At 41.2% G+C, this 20,483-nt stretch overlaps 1 protein-coding gene across 13 annotated transcripts in view; it reads right to left on the bottom strand.

Annotated features, from left to right (window-relative positions):
* The window catches only part of LOC122550501 (dedicator of cytokinesis protein 9), a 339,837-nt gene that overhangs the window by 95,584 nt on the left and 223,770 nt on the right, over nucleotides 1-20,483 (bottom strand). For all 13 annotated transcript variants that reach the window (XM_087987930.1, XM_043691316.2, XM_087987937.1 and 10 more), the window contains exons 20-28: nucleotides 18,299-18,422; nucleotides 17,595-17,716; nucleotides 15,540-15,626; nucleotides 14,850-14,939; nucleotides 10,728-10,843; nucleotides 9,056-9,122; nucleotides 7,363-7,488; nucleotides 6,102-6,173; nucleotides 1,526-1,672 (exon numbers count right to left, since the gene is read on the bottom strand). In XM_087987930.1, the coding sequence (XP_087844056.1) occupies nucleotides 1,526-1,672; nucleotides 6,102-6,173; nucleotides 7,363-7,488; nucleotides 9,056-9,122; nucleotides 10,728-10,843; nucleotides 14,850-14,939; nucleotides 15,540-15,626; nucleotides 17,595-17,716; nucleotides 18,299-18,422 (951 nt within the window). The remainder of the gene's footprint in view (nucleotides 1-1,525; nucleotides 1,673-6,101; nucleotides 6,174-7,362; nucleotides 7,489-9,055; nucleotides 9,123-10,727; nucleotides 10,844-14,849; nucleotides 14,940-15,539; nucleotides 15,627-17,594; nucleotides 17,717-18,298; nucleotides 18,423-20,483) is intronic.

Raw genomic sequence — 20,483 nt, 5'->3', positions numbered from 1 at the left:
GTTGCAGTCATTAACCCATGCCACAGCCCCATGCCTGACCAATAGTACAGAAAGTCCTAGGCGAAATTGACTGAGTAATGCACAACATGACATATATGAGATCCCTGGTTAATTCATTAGTATGGTACAGCTAAACATACAATCACTCAGGAAGAGGCCCAAAAGATGACCATTTTCACTCCCCTTGTTTATCTTGGTTGATTTCATAGAATCCCTAAATGTATGGAAGCAGGCCATTTGGCCCATCAAGTCCACATAGGCCCTCCAAAGAGCATCCCACCCAGACTCACCCCATCCCTGTAACCCTGCATTTCCCATGGCTAATCCACCTAGCCTGCACAGCCCTGGTCACTGTGGGTCTGAGTCCACACAGGCCCTCCAAAGAGCATCCCACCCAGACTCACCCCATCTCTGTAACCCTGCAGTTCCTGTGGCTAATCCATGTCGCCTGCACATCCCTGGACATTGTGGGTCTGGGTCCGCACAGTCCATATAGACTCTCCGAAGAGCATCCCACCCACAATGTCCAGGGATGTGCATGCTAGGGAAATGCAGGGTTACAGGCATAGGGTGAGTCTAGGTTGGATGCACTTCAGAGGTCCAATGTGGACTTGATGGGCCGAATGGCCTGCATCCACACTGTAGGGATTCTGAAAGGAAATCTTCTGTCCTCACCTGGTCTGGCCTACACATGACTCCAGACCATACTTCCCCCGACACACCCCCTGTGGCCCCCGAAAGGTGATCAACTTTTCACTGCCCTCTGAAATGACGGAGCCCAGCACTGACGTATTGGGTGTGTTTTTACAACAAATCAGTAGTTACATAATCCAAGTATACAGAGCTTTTTAAAGATTTATTTATGTAACCGAGTTTAAACTTCCCAGTTGAACTCATCTCTCTGTACCAGTAGTGCCCAAATAACATAACCACACTGCTATCATACATTGACCTCACTAAAAAAAGAGCAAAAAAGGTGCTGGAAATCTGAGGAGAAACTGCGGGAATCACTCAGCGGATGCTGTAGCCTCAGGGGAAAGAGAAACTGATTAATATGACAGATTCTGACTAAAGAAATCAGGCTGCAGCCTTAACCCCATTTTTCCTTCTCCAGATGCTATGTGACCTTCTCTGTGTTTCCTGCACCTTCTGTTTGTATCTGAGGGACAGTCCATTGTTGTGGAATATTCAGACAGTATGTTTTGGATAGATAGATAGTTGGAATTGACTCAGGTGCTGCATCAGGGAACAACTGTGACAAAAAGCTACATACCACAAACAATAGGGTGAAAGACAATTTGGCAAAAGTTTAATCAGCAAAATTTCACCTTCTGTTCACTGGGTTTCCACTATATGTGCTGTGCGAGTGAAAAACCGATGAAATATATTAGCAATTGCTTTTGATCATTTGTGCAATAAAAATTCACTTTGCTTTTCAAAATCTCGAGGTGGCTGTATATTTAATATCCCTCCACCAACATGAAATTGTGAATTGATACAGTGGGTTAGCTCTGACAACTTTTACCTTAATGAAGACAGCAAGGCTGTGATTCGCATTCCGAGCTTCCTCTGGCTTATCTTTGTATTTCTGAGTGATGTGTGGCATTAACAAGTTGACAAGGGTTTCCACAGTGTGCTGGTAAGAGGCAGGGAATCGCTGATTTCGGAATAACTAAAGAAACCAGAAAATGACACGGACCTTTTAGAACATCATACTATTAGGATTGAGCACGCTAAAATAAAATCTCATACTTATTTTTAGATCCTCCAAGACTTTTCTCTCCTTATCTTTGCAACTTCCACAGCCCTCTGCCATCTCTATCTTTCTCCAGTTCCGGCCTCTTAAGCATTTTCATTGATCAGTCAGTGGGAGCTATGCCTTCAACAGGGTTCCCTCATTAAATCTCGCTCTTCCTTTTAAGACGCTCCTTGAAACTTTTCCTCTTTGACAGCTCTGCTGTTTCCGAAATTTGATGTCATATTCTGTTTGAGATGCACTCAAAATGATGTGCCTTTTGGACATGTTTTTTGCTAAATGCGCTGTGAAAATGTGAATAGTTGCTGGCTACACTACAAACTGCTCAGATTTTGGAGCAAAAGATTTGCATTTAATCAAGAATTACTAGGTAAATATTTGAATAGGAAAATCAATAAAGTACATTGATTTAAGAAAGTGGACCGTCCTTAGTTTCAATTCTTTCATAGTTATATGGACACCACTGGCTGGGTCAATTTTAATTCCCCATTTATAACTGCTATCGAGAAGATGGTATTGAGCTGCCTTCTTGAATTATTGCAGATCATGCAGCGCAAGTATCCCCACTGTGTTTCAGACTTTTATCGATTGATAGTGATGAAATGATCTAACTGAAACTCTTGCGAAGTGTGAAATGATCTTTATTCTCATCTGGTTGCATAATTAATTACTGAAAAACTGAATGAAATAATTGGTCAAGCTTATTTTGTCATTTTTTTTACTGCTCTTTGGAGGGTCGGTGCAGACCCGATGGGCCGAATGGCCTCTTTCTGCACTCTGCAATCTTCCTGAAGAAGGGCTAATGCCCGAAACGTCGATTCTCCTGTTCCCTAGATGCTGCCTGACCTGCTGCGCTTTTCCAGCAACACATTTCAATCTCAGGGTGCCTCAAAGTGTTTAATCATAAGAAACAGGAGGAGTAAGCCAGTCCTTCTAGCCTTTTCCAGTCTTTATTAAAGGTCCTGATTGATTTTATTCGGACCGTAACTTCATTTTATCTGTCCCTCACAATCCTTGATGCCTTTGCCTGACTTGGCCGCAGTGTGAGAGAGAATTCCAAAAGCTAAGAATCCACCCAGAAACAACACGCTTTCTTACTTGATAAATGGGAGACCCCATGTTTTGAAATTGCCTCCCCGAAATCAAGATTTGTATGTGGGAGGAAAATCAGCCTCTCAGCTTGTATAATACCAAGCCCAGCTGGAGTCTACTTGAATATTTCAGGGAGATCACTTCTCCAAACTTCACTGAGTAAACCTGCAAGCTTCCCAAACTTTCCCCATCAGACATACAACGAATAGTCATTCAAACACTTCTGGAGGTGGAGTCATTGTTGTAATGCTGAACATGTATGCAGCAGATCATCAAAACAACAATGTGATAATGATCTGTTTCTTAATGGTAGTGCAGCATATGAGGTTGAGGGATGACCTTATCGAGGTTTCTTAAATCATGAAGGGTACAGATAAAGTGAATGGTTGGTGTCTTTTCCCTAGGATTGGGATTTCAAGACTAGGGGGTGTAATATTAAGGTGAAGGAGAGAGATACCTTTTTACACAGAAGGTGGTTCGCGGATCGAATGAACTTTCAGAGGAACTGGTGGACGTAAGCACAATTATAAAGTATAAAAGACACTTGGATAAGTACATGAACAGAAACGGTTTGGAGGGATCTGGACCAGGGGCAGGCAGGTGCAACTGGACTATGTTTGGCATGGACTGGATAAATTGAAGGTTCTGTTTCTATGCTGTATAACTCTATGGTGATGTTGCATTGCAGATATATATTAGCCATAACTCCACAGTTAACTGCATTGCACTTCTTCAAAATAGTGCCACAAATCCTCTCAGATGCAAATGAGGGGGCTACTGTTTAATTTCTCATCTGAAAGATGTCACCTCTGACAGGCCAACGTTCCCTCATTTCAGCACCGCCAGTTACAGCCTGGATTCTGTGCTTCTCTCTCTGCAGTGGGACTTGGAGCCCACCACATTCCGAATCAGACTGTTTTAGTGGTTATATTTCCCATTTCCTTATCTGTGGTTTCAAACCACTTGCCTCGCTCATACACAATGGCACTCAACCACCACAAAACAGAAGCAATGTGAAGCACCACAATATCTCACTTTTCTTAGTTTGCAGTGGCAGGCAGTTTACTGATGAGTTGCCAGTCAGGAAAAAGAAACACAAAGCAGATGTGAGAAATGTTTGAGATACTTGGTAACCAGCCAACGAGAAATGGAGGGTGCAAACATGAGATTAAAGGCATGTATTGAAAATGAATAACATAGCTTAGTAGCTCTGAAATATCTAATTTGGTGGCTGTGTATCGGTGATAAACAATAAACTCAGTATAACTGGCAAAAAAAGAACACAATTTAGCACAGAAACAAGCTATTTGGCCAACAGGTCTAAGTCAGTGGTTATAATCTCTACAATGCTGCTTCCCCTCCTACTTCATCCTACTCTATCAATATATCCATTTCTTCCTCAGTTCATACGTTCATCCAGCTTTCCTTCAACACATCTGGACTACTGATCTCTGCCAAGCCCCATGGTAGAGTTCTACATTGTCATCATTCTCTGGATAAAGTAGTCTCTCCTGAATTGTCTCTGGATCTATGTGACTATTTGATTTTGAGTTTCTCCACAAGTGAAAACAGTCAACTCCTTCAGAAATTGTTTCAAGCAAACTTCTTGCCAAATCTGTGAGGATATACAAGATATTCAAGTGTAACCTATTTCTTCCATCCTTAAATAAAACACAATCCTCCTTGATGTAATCATAGAGCCGTACAGCATGGAAACAGACCCTGTTTCGGTCTCTAGTCTGGAAAGCAACCCTCCAGCCCCACACTCTGTCTCCAGCCGTTAAGCCAATTATGTCTCCAATTGGCAAGCTCACCCTGAATCCCTTTAGACTTAACGTTACTAATTAGTCTACCATGCAGAACCCTGTCCAAGGCTTTACTAAGGTCCAAGTAAACAATTTCCATTGCTTTGTCCTCATCAATCTTTTTGGTCATGATTTGGAGATGCCGGTGTTGGCCTGGGGTGTTCAAAGTTAAAAATCACACAACACTAGGCTATAGTCCAACAGGTTTAATTGGAAGCACTAGCTTTTGGAGCAGCCACCTGATGAAGGATTAGTGTTCTGAAAGCTAATGCTTCCAACTAAACCTGTTGGACTATAACCTGGTGTTGTGTGATTTTTACTCTTTTTGGCAACTTCCTCAAAAAACTCAATCAAGTTTGTGAGACACAAGGTTCCTCATACCAAACTGTTTCTGCATCCCACCACTTCCTCTGGCAGTTCATTCCACACACAATCCGCTCTGTGTAAAAAAGTTGCCCCCTTGTCCTTTTTAAAAACTCTCCTTAAAAATATACCCCTTAGTTTTGAATTCCTCCATCCTAGACCCTTGTTATTCACCTTACTCATCCAAGCAGTTGGACAGCATTCCTTGCAATATAATGGACAGGTTGTGGCGAGTCAGGATGGGAATGACCCATTGATGTGTTTTGAAAGAACAAACGAATCATGTAATAATCAAGAAAGAATAATATTTCACCATAAAATAACTTGCAGCCATGTAGCACCATTGTTATAATAAAACAGTCAAAGGTGCTTGATAAGAGCATGAGCAAACAGAATTTGATGGTGAACCACATGAGGTTGACATTAGGACCGTTAATCAGATGTCTGTTCAATAAGGTTGGTTTAAATTAAAGCTTTAAGGGAGGGGAGAGGGAGAGAGAGAGTGGGAGAGTGTGAGTGAGAGAGAGAGAGTGAGAGAGAGAGAGTGAGAGAGAGAGAGTGAGAGAGAGAGAGTGAGAGAGAGTGAGAGAGTGAGAGAGAGAGAGAATGAGAGAGAGAGAGAATGAGAGAGAGAGAGAGAGAGTGAGAGAGAGAGAGAGATAGAGAGAGACAGAGAGACAGATAGATAGAGAGAGATAGATAAAGAGAGAGAGAGATAGAGAGAGAGAGCGAGCGAGCGAGAGATTAAGGGAACAATTTCCGCAGCATGCAACCCAGGACAATGAAAGTGCAGCTGCCAGTGGTAGGGGATGAAATGTGGGGATACTGAAGAGGCTAAAATTGGAGCAACACAGAAGCTTTGGAAGATTGTAAGGCTGCAGGATGATACAGGCATTGTGAGGGTGAGGCACAAGAGGTAACAGACTGCAATCATGAGATTTTGAACAGTGCAAGTGCAGTTCTGGATGAATTTGATTTTAAGGAGCCTAGATAATCAGTTAACAACATTCATTTTAACTTTAAGTATTGACACGGCTTATAGAAAAATTCTCCAACAAATTAGTAACTAATAGATGGATGCTCACCTTCAGTTTGCTGGTTTCTGTAAGATGTTGGGCCATTGATTTGATCAGTGCCTCCAGGAAAAACCAAGAATACTGAAGGCAAAGAAAACCTTTTCTTAGTATAAAAGGACACAATCTGAAATATGCATTAAACAAGTGAGGAAACTGCACATGCAAAGACAATCAAAACACAACTGCTCTGTCAGAGATGAGACAGTGTGCTCGTGTTATTATCCACCCATATTTATCAAAATATCCCATGTCTGTGAACATGCTCTCCTCATTTTTAAATTGAGTCACATGGACAATCCCAACGAAATCACTTCATCTTTCAATGTGCACATTCATTGTGCAGCTTGACACTCTTTGGTTGTTTTATCACATTTATAGCATAGAAGCAGTCCCTTCAGCCCAAAAGGTCCATGCTAGTTTTTAATGATCCACAAGAGCCTCAACCACTCTTCTTCATTTCCACCTATCAACGTCTCCTTTATCTTTCATTTATCCTCCTGTTGAATCAATCTCTGTAATTCACCTCAACTAATCCCTGTGGTAGCCATTTTCAATTTCACCATGCACTGTGGAAAAATATTTTGTCAAGCTGATCCAATTTAAAGATCCCATTCCTGTAATGATCACACAGTATTTTATAACACAGGAACAGACCCTTCAGCCCATCCAGTCTATGTTGGAATCTATGTTCTATATGAGCTTCCTCCCACCCTTCCTTGTCTCACTCTATCAGCAAACAGCAGGAGCAGGAACAAACCATTTGTATTCAAATTGAATTGACTTAGCTTTATTATCATATGTACTCACATAAGTAGTGAAAGGCTTACAAGTCTCAACGTACGGTGTCATCTTAGATACAAAAGGTACAGATTCTTGAGTACAAATACTTAGAGAAATATATAGAAAAATAAAGTCCTTCCACAATAGCATAATAAAGAAAAAAAAGTTTAAAAACAGAAGAGAATTTAAATCAAAGTCTACTTAGTCCATTTGACAGCTGCAGGCCCGAGCCACAACTTCAGAACGTCCCAATTTAAGAGCTTTGGCAGGAACAAAACTGTTGCCAGAATCAGCAAGAATAATTTGGAAAAAGGAACAAGTTGCAGTGCTTTTTTAATTCAAAACCAATTTCACAAAATGATAACTAACATAAAACCGATTAAATAATCTGAGGACAGTTCCGGCTTGCTGAGACGGCTTTACACATTAAAACTTGCAAACCAGCTTAGAGATTTCTACAACATAGAAGAGGGATTTAACTTTAATCTACCTTGAGAAGCTTGTTACAGGTCAGAAAGTCGGCTGTTGTTTTGAGCAGAACAGTCATGGATTTCGTTAACTCCTCATGTACTGTCTTGCATTTGGAGGAATTGCAGGGTTCCGTTTTGAAGACAAACTGGGGGAACAAACAAAAAAGAGTTGAGAAGCAAGAAAGGACGCATTGGTACTTTTATGTATGTTAATCCTCTGAGCCAGTGATAAAACAAAGACTTGTGTTGACAGTAATGTAATTAGCCCTGAAATTTATGACTTACATCAAATCACTAAATCCATTAGAAATATAAAGTGGTGTCAAGCAAAGCTGAGAAAGGTTCGAAACACAGCATTCTCCACCAAACAAAATTAACATTGAAATTAATATTCACAGAAAAAAAGGATTGAAAGACTTGCATTTTTAGCTATGTTTTAATGTTAAATGTCAGAATTTCTGACCTGTTTCTTAGTTGACATGCAAAGGCTACATTTGCTCTTGTTCATTCGTATATAGCAGTGTAGCTGATTTGGAATCAATACCATTGACTAGATAACACATTTGATAAACGTGAGGTTGAGTCATCTGTGGCACATGGTCAGGGTACAGTTCTGTCACTGGGAACTGAGTTCCAGTTTAAAATGCATCAATATAAAAACCATTGATAACGGGATTAAAACTAGTCAGAATACTTAGTGACAAGGAACAGGAAGAGGCTCTACAACACCTCAAGCATAATTCTAATATTCAATTATATCATCTTCACTTTAACTATATTTAATCTATGATACTGTTTATCCATTAGCCAACTGAAATCCATCAATTCCTACAATTTGGAAGTTCAACCACCATCCCTTTCCTCACTCGATCCAAACTTTAATAGATTTTTGGGGAAAGAGAAATCCAGATTCTTACTTCACTTCGAATGGAAAGGAGGATTCTAATGTTATCCCTGAGTAGCCTGGCTCTAATGTTAAGATACTACCTCTTGTTGTGGAGCCCACCCCACCACAAGAGGAGACAGTCTCTTCAGACACTTCAATGATCTGAAATAATTCAATTAGGTTTTCTCCCATACTTGAGGGAATACCTGTCTAAAAACAGTCCATTAACAGGGGAATCAAAAACAGATTTGATTAATGTTTGGATCGTCAAACAAACCTTCAGCCAGCCAAACACCTCAGCACTCTGAGAAGTAGCCAATTAATACAGTGCCTGACTTCACAGCAAAACTCCCAGTGGCAAAACTTCATCCAGTTTAAAAGTCTTTGCAGCTTCCCATATTGAACCAGATTAGCTGCACGCTAATACACACCAGACCATTGTGGTTTGGCGATTTTCAGTTTGAAAATCCTCTGGCACCATGTCTGTTAACAAGCTCCTCAAGGATCTTAATGGGCTGTTAATTGGGGATGTGTGGAGTCTGCCCTCGTCTTGAAAACTGTGTCACTTCAGAAGACGCTAGGATCCAGTGAAGTCCCTAGAAACTCAAGTTTTAATCCAGACCTCTGCTTACCCTCTCCTGCAACTGAAAGTTTAGCCCTATTTTGGGACAAAGAAAAATTAACAACTTAACAATGCCTGTTAGCTCAATTATGGAGTAAAATTCAAAACATCAAAACCAAAAGAGGAAAGCAATTGTGTTGACATAACTAGCTGTTCCACTGCATTCACACATCAGTAACTGTGATGCTTGCTTCATCAGCTGTACCTTGATGTAGGATCGCAGGTAGTGCTCCAGTCCTTCATGACACTGCGAGACAATGTGTACAAGAACTCTAGGAAGAGAAATGATCAAAGATTAGCACAGAAACACGAGACTGACCAAAGCTCGAATATAAAAGCAAAATACTGTGTGAGCTGCAAACCTGAATTGAAAACAGAAGGCGTTGAAGATACTCAGCAGGTTAGGCAGCATGGAGGGAAAGAAACATTTATGAAGAAGAATTCTGGTTCTCTCTCCTTCGATGTTACCTGATCAGCTCAGTATTTCCTACATGGGTTGTCCTGTGAATTAGTGAAGACAGCTTTTAAAGTCTATACCATGTTGGAGAAGAGGAGAGAGTAAAAGATGAGTGGGACTGTGAGAAAGTGAGCATGCAAAAGATGGAATGAACTAGAATATTTGTGAAGCTACAACCAAAGAATGAAAGAGAGAGACTGACAAAAAAAACATGTTTGTTGGTACATACTCACTGGCTTAAAACTGAGGTCACTGTCTAACTAAAGTGCAATCAGTATCTGCACATTGATTGCACTTACATCTATCTCCCAGAAATAAAACGACATCCCCCCCTTTATCCACATCCACTTGAAATTCTGTACCATCATTTTAAGCACTCAATATAGACTGTTCATTTGCAAATGCAGAGCTAATATTGTATGAATCATTAGTAGTTTTGTAGGACCAACTATTTATTATAAGAGGTTGGACAAAACAGTATTTAATAAATCCAAGCCAGATACATAGAATGCAATTCGACACAGATGCTTTCCGTGACTGTAAGTTTATAGAGAGAGCAACATATCAGATCTTTTTAATCAATCTGTTAAAACTTGTTATGGCACAACTCTGAGGTAGATGTAAATTGAACCCAAGACTATCTGGCCCAGAGGCAGTGACATTATCACTGCACTAGTCCTAAAACTGCCCTCGCTGAGGTTTGAACTCTCACCCTCAGTACTACGCATGCCTATACACTTATATAAATATTGTGAGCTGAACAATGACGCCACTAGAGTAACAAAAGCCTACTACCACTGGCATTCCCAGGCCTCTCCCATCCAACTACTGAGCAGGCTTGAGTCTGCTTAGCTTCCACTGATCATCTGTTTTCATACTAGCGTGGCCAAACGTGGGAGCTGCATTGCATGTTGCTGCCTCCCGGCTGCTGATGTAGTGACCCACAGGCTCTCTTCATAATTTTTGAAAAGATTTTTATTGAACCTATTTTCCTAATCAACCTGTTTAGAGATGTTATTACACACCTCTGGAGCAGGTGGAACCTGAACCCAGAACTTTCAGTCCAGGGGTAGGGACACTACTACTGCACCACAAGAACCCCCCATAAACCTGCCTTTACTCTGGCACAGCCCAGCTCAGATATAACATGTAAATCTCTCTCTATACACACTTCAAGTTCTTAATTAAATAAGGTCTTCTACCTGTGTGTCTTTAACAACATAGTTGACCTACTATTAATAAATAGCAGTTCTTCCAACTCAGCTTTCAAAGATGTTTTCAATCCAAAGCTGCATCTCAGTGATAATTATATTTTTATCACTAGCCTCTGCAAGATTTCATCAAATACATGGCTTACTTTCAAGAATTTTGAAGCAATATCTTTCAAAATAAACAAACAATACCTATATGTTTCAATTACCTTGTAACATTAACTGCGACATCCTCTTGTGTGGCCCTTGCAAGTACACGAAACAACTGGTTCAGGATTGTGGGCAGGAAGTTAATCATCACATGGCCTTCCATTGCATGTAAGCTCTGAAGAAGAAATATGTTGCAGAATACAGAGGCATTAATACTATCCTTCCCAGCGGCCTTGATACACGCTTATCAAACAGAGCCGTATATAACATATAAACTCCCCAAAATATCCAGTTCATACATAACCTTGTGTCCGGGATTATCTCATGGGGAAAAAGCCAGTTTTCCCTGGAACTCCCCATGGGTACATTATGTTTCGCAGATTAAGGTGTTAAACAGAGGCCCTGCCTGCCATCTCAGAAGATCTCACATCCGCATTTAAAGAAGAGCAAGAGATCTCCCCACGGTCCTCAAACAAAACTCAAGACAGTTTCTTCACATCAATGGTAACTTGCTAAATGCAAACTGGTTGCCATGTTACCTATATTCTGAATGAATTTATGTTAATAATGTTGTCCATTAGTTTAGGATCAATAATAAAAATCAAATAGATGACAAATGAATTGAATAGGTATTCTTTTCAGTCTTGATTATATTCCCTACAGTGCGGCCCTTCGGCCCAAACAGTCCACACCGACCCTCCGAAGAGTAACCCACCCAGGCCCATTTCCCTCCGACTAATGCACCCAACATAATGGGCAATTTAGCATGGCCAATTCACCTAACCTGCATAATCTTAGGACTATGAGAGGAAACCAGAGCACCTGGAGGAAACCCACGCAGACACGGGGAGAATGTGCAAACTCCACACAATCAGTCTCCCAAGACTGGAACTGAACCCGGTACTGTGAGGCAGCAGTGCTAACCACTGAGCCACCATGCCGCCCCAAGTCTTCACTATAGACAATGCAAGTAATCTCCCGGAAACAGCTGTACATCAGGAAATGGCAAGGAGAGAAGGACTTAAATAAAATTACATTCAATCGGGGAAGTGCTACTGAGCAAACGGTTGGAGCTGTGGGGTGACAAGATACTAGGACTTGATCAACTTAACTCTAGACTTGAAAAAATTGTGCCTAGTGAGATAATTTGATGCATTGCCTTTAATTTTCCAAAATTCCCTTGATTCAGGTTCCATTAGACTGGAAAATAGCAGATGTAATTCCTGTCCTCAAAAAGGTGGGGAGATAGAAAACAGGAAACTACAGCCCAGTTTGCTTAACATATGTCGAAATACTACATCAAAGGTTATTGTGAAAAATAAAAGTTCATGATGTAGAGGTTAATATATTATCATGAATAGGAGATTAACCAATGAACAGGAATAACTGGTTGCCTTCTGGATGGGAAGATGTCCTAAATGGTGTAACACAGGCATCAGCGCTGTAATCTCAACATTATATAAATGACTTCATTGAAGGGATGAAAGGCATGGTTCCCAAATTTGCTAATGTCCTAAAGCTGGGTAGGAAAGTCAGTTGTGAACCCAACAGAATGAGGCTGTAAAGAGATATAGGTAGTTTACATGAGTGGGTAAAGATCTGGCAAATGGAGTATAATGTGGTTGGAAGAATAAAAAAAAATCTAAACAGTGAAAGACTGTAGATCTCCAAGCCACACAGGAAACTGTATGCCAAAGGGCATGAATGGCAAGAGGTTTGTATGTATATGCAGCAATTAATTAGAAAAGCCAATAGAATGTTATCATTTATTTTAAGAAGAAATGAACACCAAAATCAGGGAGTTATGTTTCAGTTATACAGGGCACTGGTGAGACCACATCTGGAGTACTGTCGTGCAGTAGTAGCCTCCTTATTTAAGGAGGGTAAATGCTTCAGAAGCAGTTCAGATAAGCATGACTAGAATTACACCTGGAATGTGCGGCTTGCATTATGGGGAAAGGTTGGACAGGCCAGGCTTCTATCCTGTGGAGTGTAGAAGAGTAAAAAGCAACTGATTGGAAATATATATGATCCCAAGGTACGTTGACCAGAGGGAAGTAGGAGAAAACATTTCATCTTGTGGGACAACCTAGAGCTTGGGATAATGGTTTCAAAAGAAGTGAGAGTTGAGGGGGAAATAAATTCTCTTTGGAGTGTCTTTAGAACTCTCTTCCTCAAAATGAAATGGAAGCAGACTGCTTGAATATATTTAAGGCAGAGGTAGACAGATTCCTAATAAGCGATGAGGGAAAGGTTGTTGGGAGTGTGGAATAATCAGATCAGTCATGACCTTTAATGAATGGCAGAGCAGGTTTCAGGAATGGAGTGGCTCACTCCTGCTCCCAAGTGGTATGATCATATTACAACATGTATCGTAGGGGCCCTCTTGTGGCACAGTGGCAGTGTCCTGACTGCTGGGTTCAAGTCCCACCTGCTCCAGAGGTGTGTAATAACATCACTGAACAGGTTGATTCGAAAAGAAAACAATACTACATGTACATTCGTGGTTGAGTTATTGACTATAGAATTCTTTAGGTTGCCCTAAGGTCTTGAAAGGAGTAATGTAAATAGGAGTCCTTCTCAACAAGAAGTTACGGCACTGCTATCTTAATTAATAAAACAAGAATCCCTCTGGCTCACAGCACAGGGTTTAAGATGTATGCCCCTGCTATAGAAAGCAACCATTTCAGGTGATAGGAAAAAAACAGGGGAGAATGGAAAAAAATGGATACTTCTTTCAAAGAGTCAGCACAGGCTCATTGAGCCAGTAGCCTTGTGTTGAGTTTCATTGTAAAATATGTTTCTGTGGCATGTTTAAGGTTTGTTGTGTTTTGTAAATGCATTGTGTTCATCATTACCTCGGCTAGCACTTATTACATGTCTCTAACAAGCCTCAAGAAGGCAGTGCTGAGTTGCTGTCAAATTACTGCAGTCCTTAGGTTCTGTTACAGTCACGATGCTGTAAAGGAGAAAGTTCTAGGATTTTGACCCATGGACAATGAAGGAACAGCTATGTAGTTTCAAGTCAGGTCAGTGTGTGGCTTGGAAGTGAATTTGCATCTGCTGCCCTTGTCCCACTAGATGGTAGAAATCTCAGCTTTGGAATGCCCCATAAAGAACATTTTACAGATGGCATTCTCTGCTGCTACTCTGCCTCAGTGGTGAAGGGAGTGAATGTTGAAGGTGTTGGATGGGGTGCCAATCACTCCGGCTGTTTTATTCCGGATGGTATTGAGCTTCTTGAGAGGTGTTGGAGCTGCATCCAACCAGGCAACTGGGGAGTATACCATCACACTCCTGATGTGTACATTGTCAAAGGTGGAAAGCTTTAGGGAGTCAGGAGGGGAGTTATTCAGTGCTGCATGCCTAGCCTCTGACCTGCCCTTGTAGCTTTGTTTTTTGTTTGCTGGTGGGGAAGTGAATGAACATAAGGGAGAGAAATTTTACCTATAAATCACGAACACATCCTATGAAATAATAGTACAATTTAATAAGGCACACAGACAACATGAAACAGACATGAAAATTCTGAACGAAAAAGCATAGTCAACTGGCCAGAAGTTGAGTAAAAATGCCTCTTTAAACATCTTTCTTACAAAGACTAAAATTAACTATTCTGAACTCACATTTTATTAGTATTTGCTTCATACCTCCATTGTAGAATCAAATAGTTTAAATTCAGTATCTTCCAATGCAAGGTAAATGGACTTAACAAAAGGATTACATCAGATATAAGGCATAGAAAAAGCTATGCAGCCAACTAGTTCATGCCAGTGTCTATGCCCACTCAAGACTTCACTACCTGTCGTCATCTAAATCTATCTTAACCAAGAATTCCCATCTCCTTCCCTAAGCTTCCCCTTAAATGTATCTACACTGTTTGATTCAACTACTACCTGTGGTGATAGATTCCACATTCTCACTACTACCTGGATAATGAATTTCTTCTGAATTCCATATTGAATTCCTTGGTGATTATCTTAAATTGATGGCCTTTGGCTCTGTGACTCCCCATCAAAGGCAACAACCTCTCTGTATCTCTTCTATCCAAATCTTCCATCACTGTTAGATCAATCTGCAGCCTTCTTGTTTCACGAGAAAAGTCACCCAGTCTGTCCTGTTACACCTACCCAAAATTATCATTCTTATTGAAATCTGACCTGCAGGAGGTGAAAAATTACCTTGAGGAATTTGACAAGTTCCGTCCCTGAGGCCTGAGCTCCAGAGTCACATTTTTGACAATATTGGAAAAAATTGTTCAAGTGTTGGTCCTGGGAAACAAAGCCACGAGAAAAGTTATTACTGCAAGTTGTAAATGTTTCTATCAAAGAAGTCATGCATTCACCCAATCTACAGATACTAGACAGAATATGCAATATATTTTTCTTAAAGGTGAAATATTTAATAGATTTCTACGAGATGCATTATTTTATAAAAGGCAATATTTATTCCATATATAAGTATTAGAAAGAAAATTAATTCACAAATGAAACAATACAAAAATCATGTATCATTAACTTGTTAAACTGCGCCCCACAATCCTTGTACTAATTGTAATATGTTACTTAACCAAAACCTGTTATATTCATACACATATTTATGAAATCTTCCCTCAGTCTGCCCTGCTCCAAGGAGAACAATCACATTTCTCCAACCTAACTTGTAGCTAAAATCTCTCATCCCTGGAACCATTCTGATCAATCTATTCTGCACTCTCTCGTCAACCCTCACATTCCTGCTAAAGTGCAGTGACCAGAACTGGATATCATGCACCAATTGTGGCTTGAACATTTTCAAAAAATAAAAAAGTGAACCAAACTATGGAATAATTTCTAACTGTGAAGAATTGTAAGAAGACCGTCAACACTGACCTGAGTGTAGACTGTAGACACAAGATGCGTTGAGACTTTGAAAATATGCTTGGCTCCATCGACCCACTTGATTTCAGGGCCTGAATGCTACAAAGTGTAAAGATTCTGTTATCTGCAATGGAAACACAGGCTGGATTTTCCATTCTCAGCAATGGGTTTGAAGACGGGAACATGTAAAATCCAGCATGGTGCTCCCCTCCCAGTCTCATTTGTAATGGAGCTGAGGGAGGCACTGGGCAGTTCATTTACCCTTGGGCTGACTGATGCTCTTCAGTGGCCAATCCCTGGTCACCCAAAAGCCTCTCATTCTGCATTCACTGACAGAGGGAAGGGGAGACTCACTCTTTGTGGAAAGGCCTGGCTGAGTTGGGAGGCAATCCTTTGTGGTCCCCATGGCTCATCAGAGGCACCTTCAATAAGACGAGTTCATGCTTTTCATCGTTCCTTTGAATCGAGTCTAAACTAATTAACCCTGCTCCCTATGTTAAATTGTTGCAGGCTAGACTTTGTAATAGTGGACAGCCTCCCCACCACGATGCAAAAATCCAGCAAATGGAATTACTTGAGTTATAGTCAAAAGCCACGTTTTACACGCTTTCATCATAATCCCAGTTGGTCCCAGTGCTTGAATGCTCCCAAACAATAAGACAGGTTAGGTATCAGTTTTGGACAAGCTTAAATAACTAATTTTATAGATGGGAAGCAGTAAGGCCTTTTTAAGTGAGTAAAGGTTGCCAACTTCATCAGCAAATTGTCAAATTAATTTCCATAAATCTACTTTTTATGTGATTTGTCCCTAGAATATATGACAATAAAAACGGAAAGATTGGTGTTAATACCCAACTGATCCCTTCAGCCTTTTCAAGGTACCGGATATATGAAACAGTTCAATCTAGGTGACTCCAGGCCCTAACAACAGAATGTTGTTACAGACATTAAATGGCAAATTGGTCAATGCTGGTTTTTACGCTCCACATGACCCTCCTCCCAATCTTTTCATCACACCCTATAAATATCATCTGTCTATTCCTTTCTCCCTCATAGTTTATTGGAAAGCTGGATAAACAATTAACCGCAACCATTCCTTGTGGTACTGGGTTCCACATTCTTGCCACTCTCTGTGTAAAGAGGTATGTATTGAATTCCTTACTGGATCTAGTTGTCACGCTATTGCATAATCAAAGTTGCTAGTTTTCAAATCTGACAGTAAAACCTGACTTTTTCATCTCCACTTGCTTTGGAGCGATGCGCATTTTCAGCGCACGAGGTTTGTGTTTTATCACCGTTACTTCAACGTGCATTTTGCAAACAGACATCTACCGGTTCTCAATTGCGACCATTTGATGTGTATGGTATCTACAGGGTCGAGTGTGTGGTGCTGGAAAAGCATCCAAAGAAGGAGAATCAACGTTTCGAGCAAGAGCCTTTCATCAGGAATGCCCTACAGAGTGCAGGCTGTGTAGTGAATCCTAAAAAAAGACCTACAAAGACATCTGAAAGCACACCATTAACCCAATAAATATTCTCCATACTAACCAAGTAAATTTATGAAAAATAAGGGGAATGAACTCTTTTTATTGCACAGAATTTATAGCAGAGAAACAGGCTATTCATGCAACTGGCCTACACTATTACTTTTGCTTCACGAGACTCATTCCAATTTTCCTCATTACACTTTATCTGCAAAACCATCTATTCCTCTCAACTTATTTAAAGTTTTGCCTTTAAATATATCCACGTTATTCACAGCATCATCCCGACACATTTTAAATAATGTCAGAGCAGAGAGGTCACTCCTAAATTATTTTAATCTGTTCACACCTACTTGATCCCTCAAGGAGCAGAAAGGAACAGATCATTTGAATATTAAATATGTTAAAAAGGGAGCGATTAACAAATGTAGATGGTGTCAGACATGGATGTCACTGGATCAGTCAGGAACAGCCACTGTACTCCAATAACTACCACCCACATGCAGCAGAACCTGCTGACTGTGGCACTATACAAACTCATCAGTCATTCAAATGATGGCCAAAGGGGAGACACTGAGCTTACCTTCCCCATTCCCAGTTCCTGGTAACTGAGATAACCCAAAGGAAGATTCACTGAAACAGGTATCTGATTTTCATTGGTCACAACTCGACCGTCTTTCAGCAATGGTAGCCAGGCATAGCCAACTGCAGGGAAAGGAAACAATACTGTTAAAAGGTTTTGGCCTAAGATTACACCAGCATTTGGCAAGCCACTAATGGCAGATATTTATATCAGTGGTACTGTATCTAGGAGGGATCACCAACAGCACTGAAATCAGTTAGATTGCATTGGAATACAATCCTTTATTAACTCGAATATCAAGAGCTGATAAAGATTAAGAAAGGAGAAAGAAACCACACATCTCAAAATTAAGACACTGAATCTGACCCCTACATAAAGAGATTATTGCTGAAGTGACATTAAAAATATAGTGCAAAATATTGGAGAAACTAAGTAACTGTTCAATTTTGTGGTTAAAAAAAAACAATGACCAGCACAAGCAAAATTCTGCAGATGCGAGAAGTAAAGACAGAAAACATTAGAAATACTCAGTGGGTCAGGCAGCATTGGAGAAAACAAATCTCACGTCCATGACCTTATATCAACACTCGGCTTCTCTAACCACAGATGCTTCCTGACCACCTGCATATAAATGAAAGACTTTCTTCTCAAACATAACGCCGTGTGCTCAACTCTTTTTACTTGAAACAAAATGATCTGAGAACCTTGTGATTCAATGGTTTCCCGCTTCTTGGTGGTGCCTTTGCTCGAGTTGTCACAACTGACGTGGTAGAACGTGAACAACAAGTGGTGCTTCTCGTGTAGCTGGGTCGGCAGCTCCACTTTAATCTGAGACGCAGATAAAACAGACCTCAGAGACAGACTTTTTATCGTCAAAAAGAAAGTTACATTGCTTTAGCTTCTCATCTTCCACTCGTCAGGACAAGTGCAAGAATGCCAAACATCATAGAGATGTACTGCATGGAAACAGACCCTTCAGTCCAACCTGTCCATGACGACCAGATATCTCAACCTTATCTAGTCCCACTTGCCAGCACCCAGCCCATATCCCTCCAAAACCCTTCATATTTATATACCATCCAGATGCCTTTTAAATGTTGCAATTGTACCAGCCTCCACCACTTCCTCTGGCAGCTCATTCCATACACGTACCACCCTCTGTGTGAAAAAGTTGCCCCTTAGGGCTCTTTTATATCTTTCCCCTAAACCTATGCCCTCTAGTTCTGGACTCCCCACCCTAGGGAAAAGACTTTGTCTATTTATCCTATCTATGCCCCTCATGATTTTATAAACCTCTATAAGGTCACCCCTCAACCTCTGATGCTCCAGGAACAACAGCCCCAGCCTGTTCAGCCTCTCCCTATATCTCAAATCCTCCAACCCTGGCAACATCCTTGTAAATCTTTCACAATCACAGCTTATACTGCAGGAGAACAAAGGTGCTGATTTGTTGAAAAATCTACTTTAATTGGGTGGCATGGTGGCCCAGTGGCTAGCACTACTGCCTCACAGTGCCAGGGACCCAGGTTCGATTCCCACCCAGGTCAACTGCCTCTGTGGAGTTTGTACATTCTCCCCACATCTGTGTGTTTCCTCTGGTGCTCCGGTTTCCTCCCACAGTCCAAAGATGTGCAGGTTAGGTGAACTGGCCATGCTAAATTGCCCATAGTGTTCAGGGATGTGTAGGTTAAGTATATTAGTCATGGATGAATATCGGGTAGGGGGAATGGATCTGGGTGGGTTACTCCGGATGGTTAGCGTAGACTCATTGGGCCGAAGGGCCTGTTTCCATGCTGTAGGGATTCTAATTGATCACGATGTTAACATGGAGAAAGCAGCAAGAATGACAACTTTTCCAAGTCTGCAGGGGAAGGAGATGGGGAAGAAGACATGGAAAGCAATAGTGGGGAAAAGAGGTAGTGGGAGCAGTCTAGGACCAGAAGGCATAATCTCAGAATAAGGGGTCACCCAGTTAGGACAGAGATGAGGAGTGGTGCTAGTGCCAGGGGTGGGAACCAGAGCTCTAGATCAGCATGCGAAGTGATTGAGGAGAAGTTAGATGTTAATGCACACAGGTCTAACAGGAAGGACATCCAGGAGCAGGTTAATGAACACAGCAGCACTAGCAGTCTGAAGTGCATTTATTAAAATGCTGTGAGTTTTGGATTAGATTAGATTCCCTACAGTGTGGAAACAGGACATTTTGCCCAACAAGTCCACAATGACCCTCCGAAGAGAAACCCACACAGACCCATTCCCCTACCCTACATTTACCCCTGACTAATGCACCTGACACTATGGACAATTTAGCATGGCCAATTCGCCTAACCTGCACAGTTTTGGAGTGTGGGAGGAAGCCGGAGCACCCGGAGGAAACCCACGCAGACACAGGGAGAACGTGCAAATTCCACACAGACAGTCACCCAAGGGTGGAATTGAACCCGGCTCCCTGGCGCTGTGAGGCAGTAGTACTAACCACTGAGCCACTGTGCCGCCCTGAGTCAGGTAAAGCAGAATGAGCTCAGAGCCTAGAATAGTACATGGAACTACGATGTTGTAGCCACACAGAAACTTAGCTGAGAGAAGGGCAGGACCTGTAGCTCAATGTTCCAGAGCTTAGGCCTTTCAAGTGAGGTAGGGAGGGATGTAACAAGGGAGGGGGTTTTGCACTACTGATTAAGAATAGCCAATGTTGTTCCTTTGATTAAGAACAACAAAAGGGATTATCCTGGAAATTATAGACCAATGAGACTTACGTCAGTGGTAGAGAAACTATTTGAGAAGATTTGTAGTGACAGGATTCACTCACATTTGGAGAAGCATGGACTAATGAGAGATAGTCAACATGGCTTGTGGAGGGGAGGTCTTGTTCCACAAACTTGGGTTTTT

Source organism: Chiloscyllium plagiosum, unplaced genomic scaffold (assembly GCF_037043375.1).
Source record: "Chiloscyllium plagiosum isolate Xiang-an unplaced genomic scaffold, Cpla_swu_hap1 HiC_scaffold_6, whole genome shotgun sequence".
Classification (NCBI taxonomy): Eukaryota; Metazoa; Chordata; class Chondrichthyes; order Orectolobiformes; family Hemiscylliidae; genus Chiloscyllium; species Chiloscyllium plagiosum.
The sequence above is the reverse complement of the archived record's forward strand: the minus strand, read 5'-3'. Positions and strand labels throughout refer to the sequence as shown.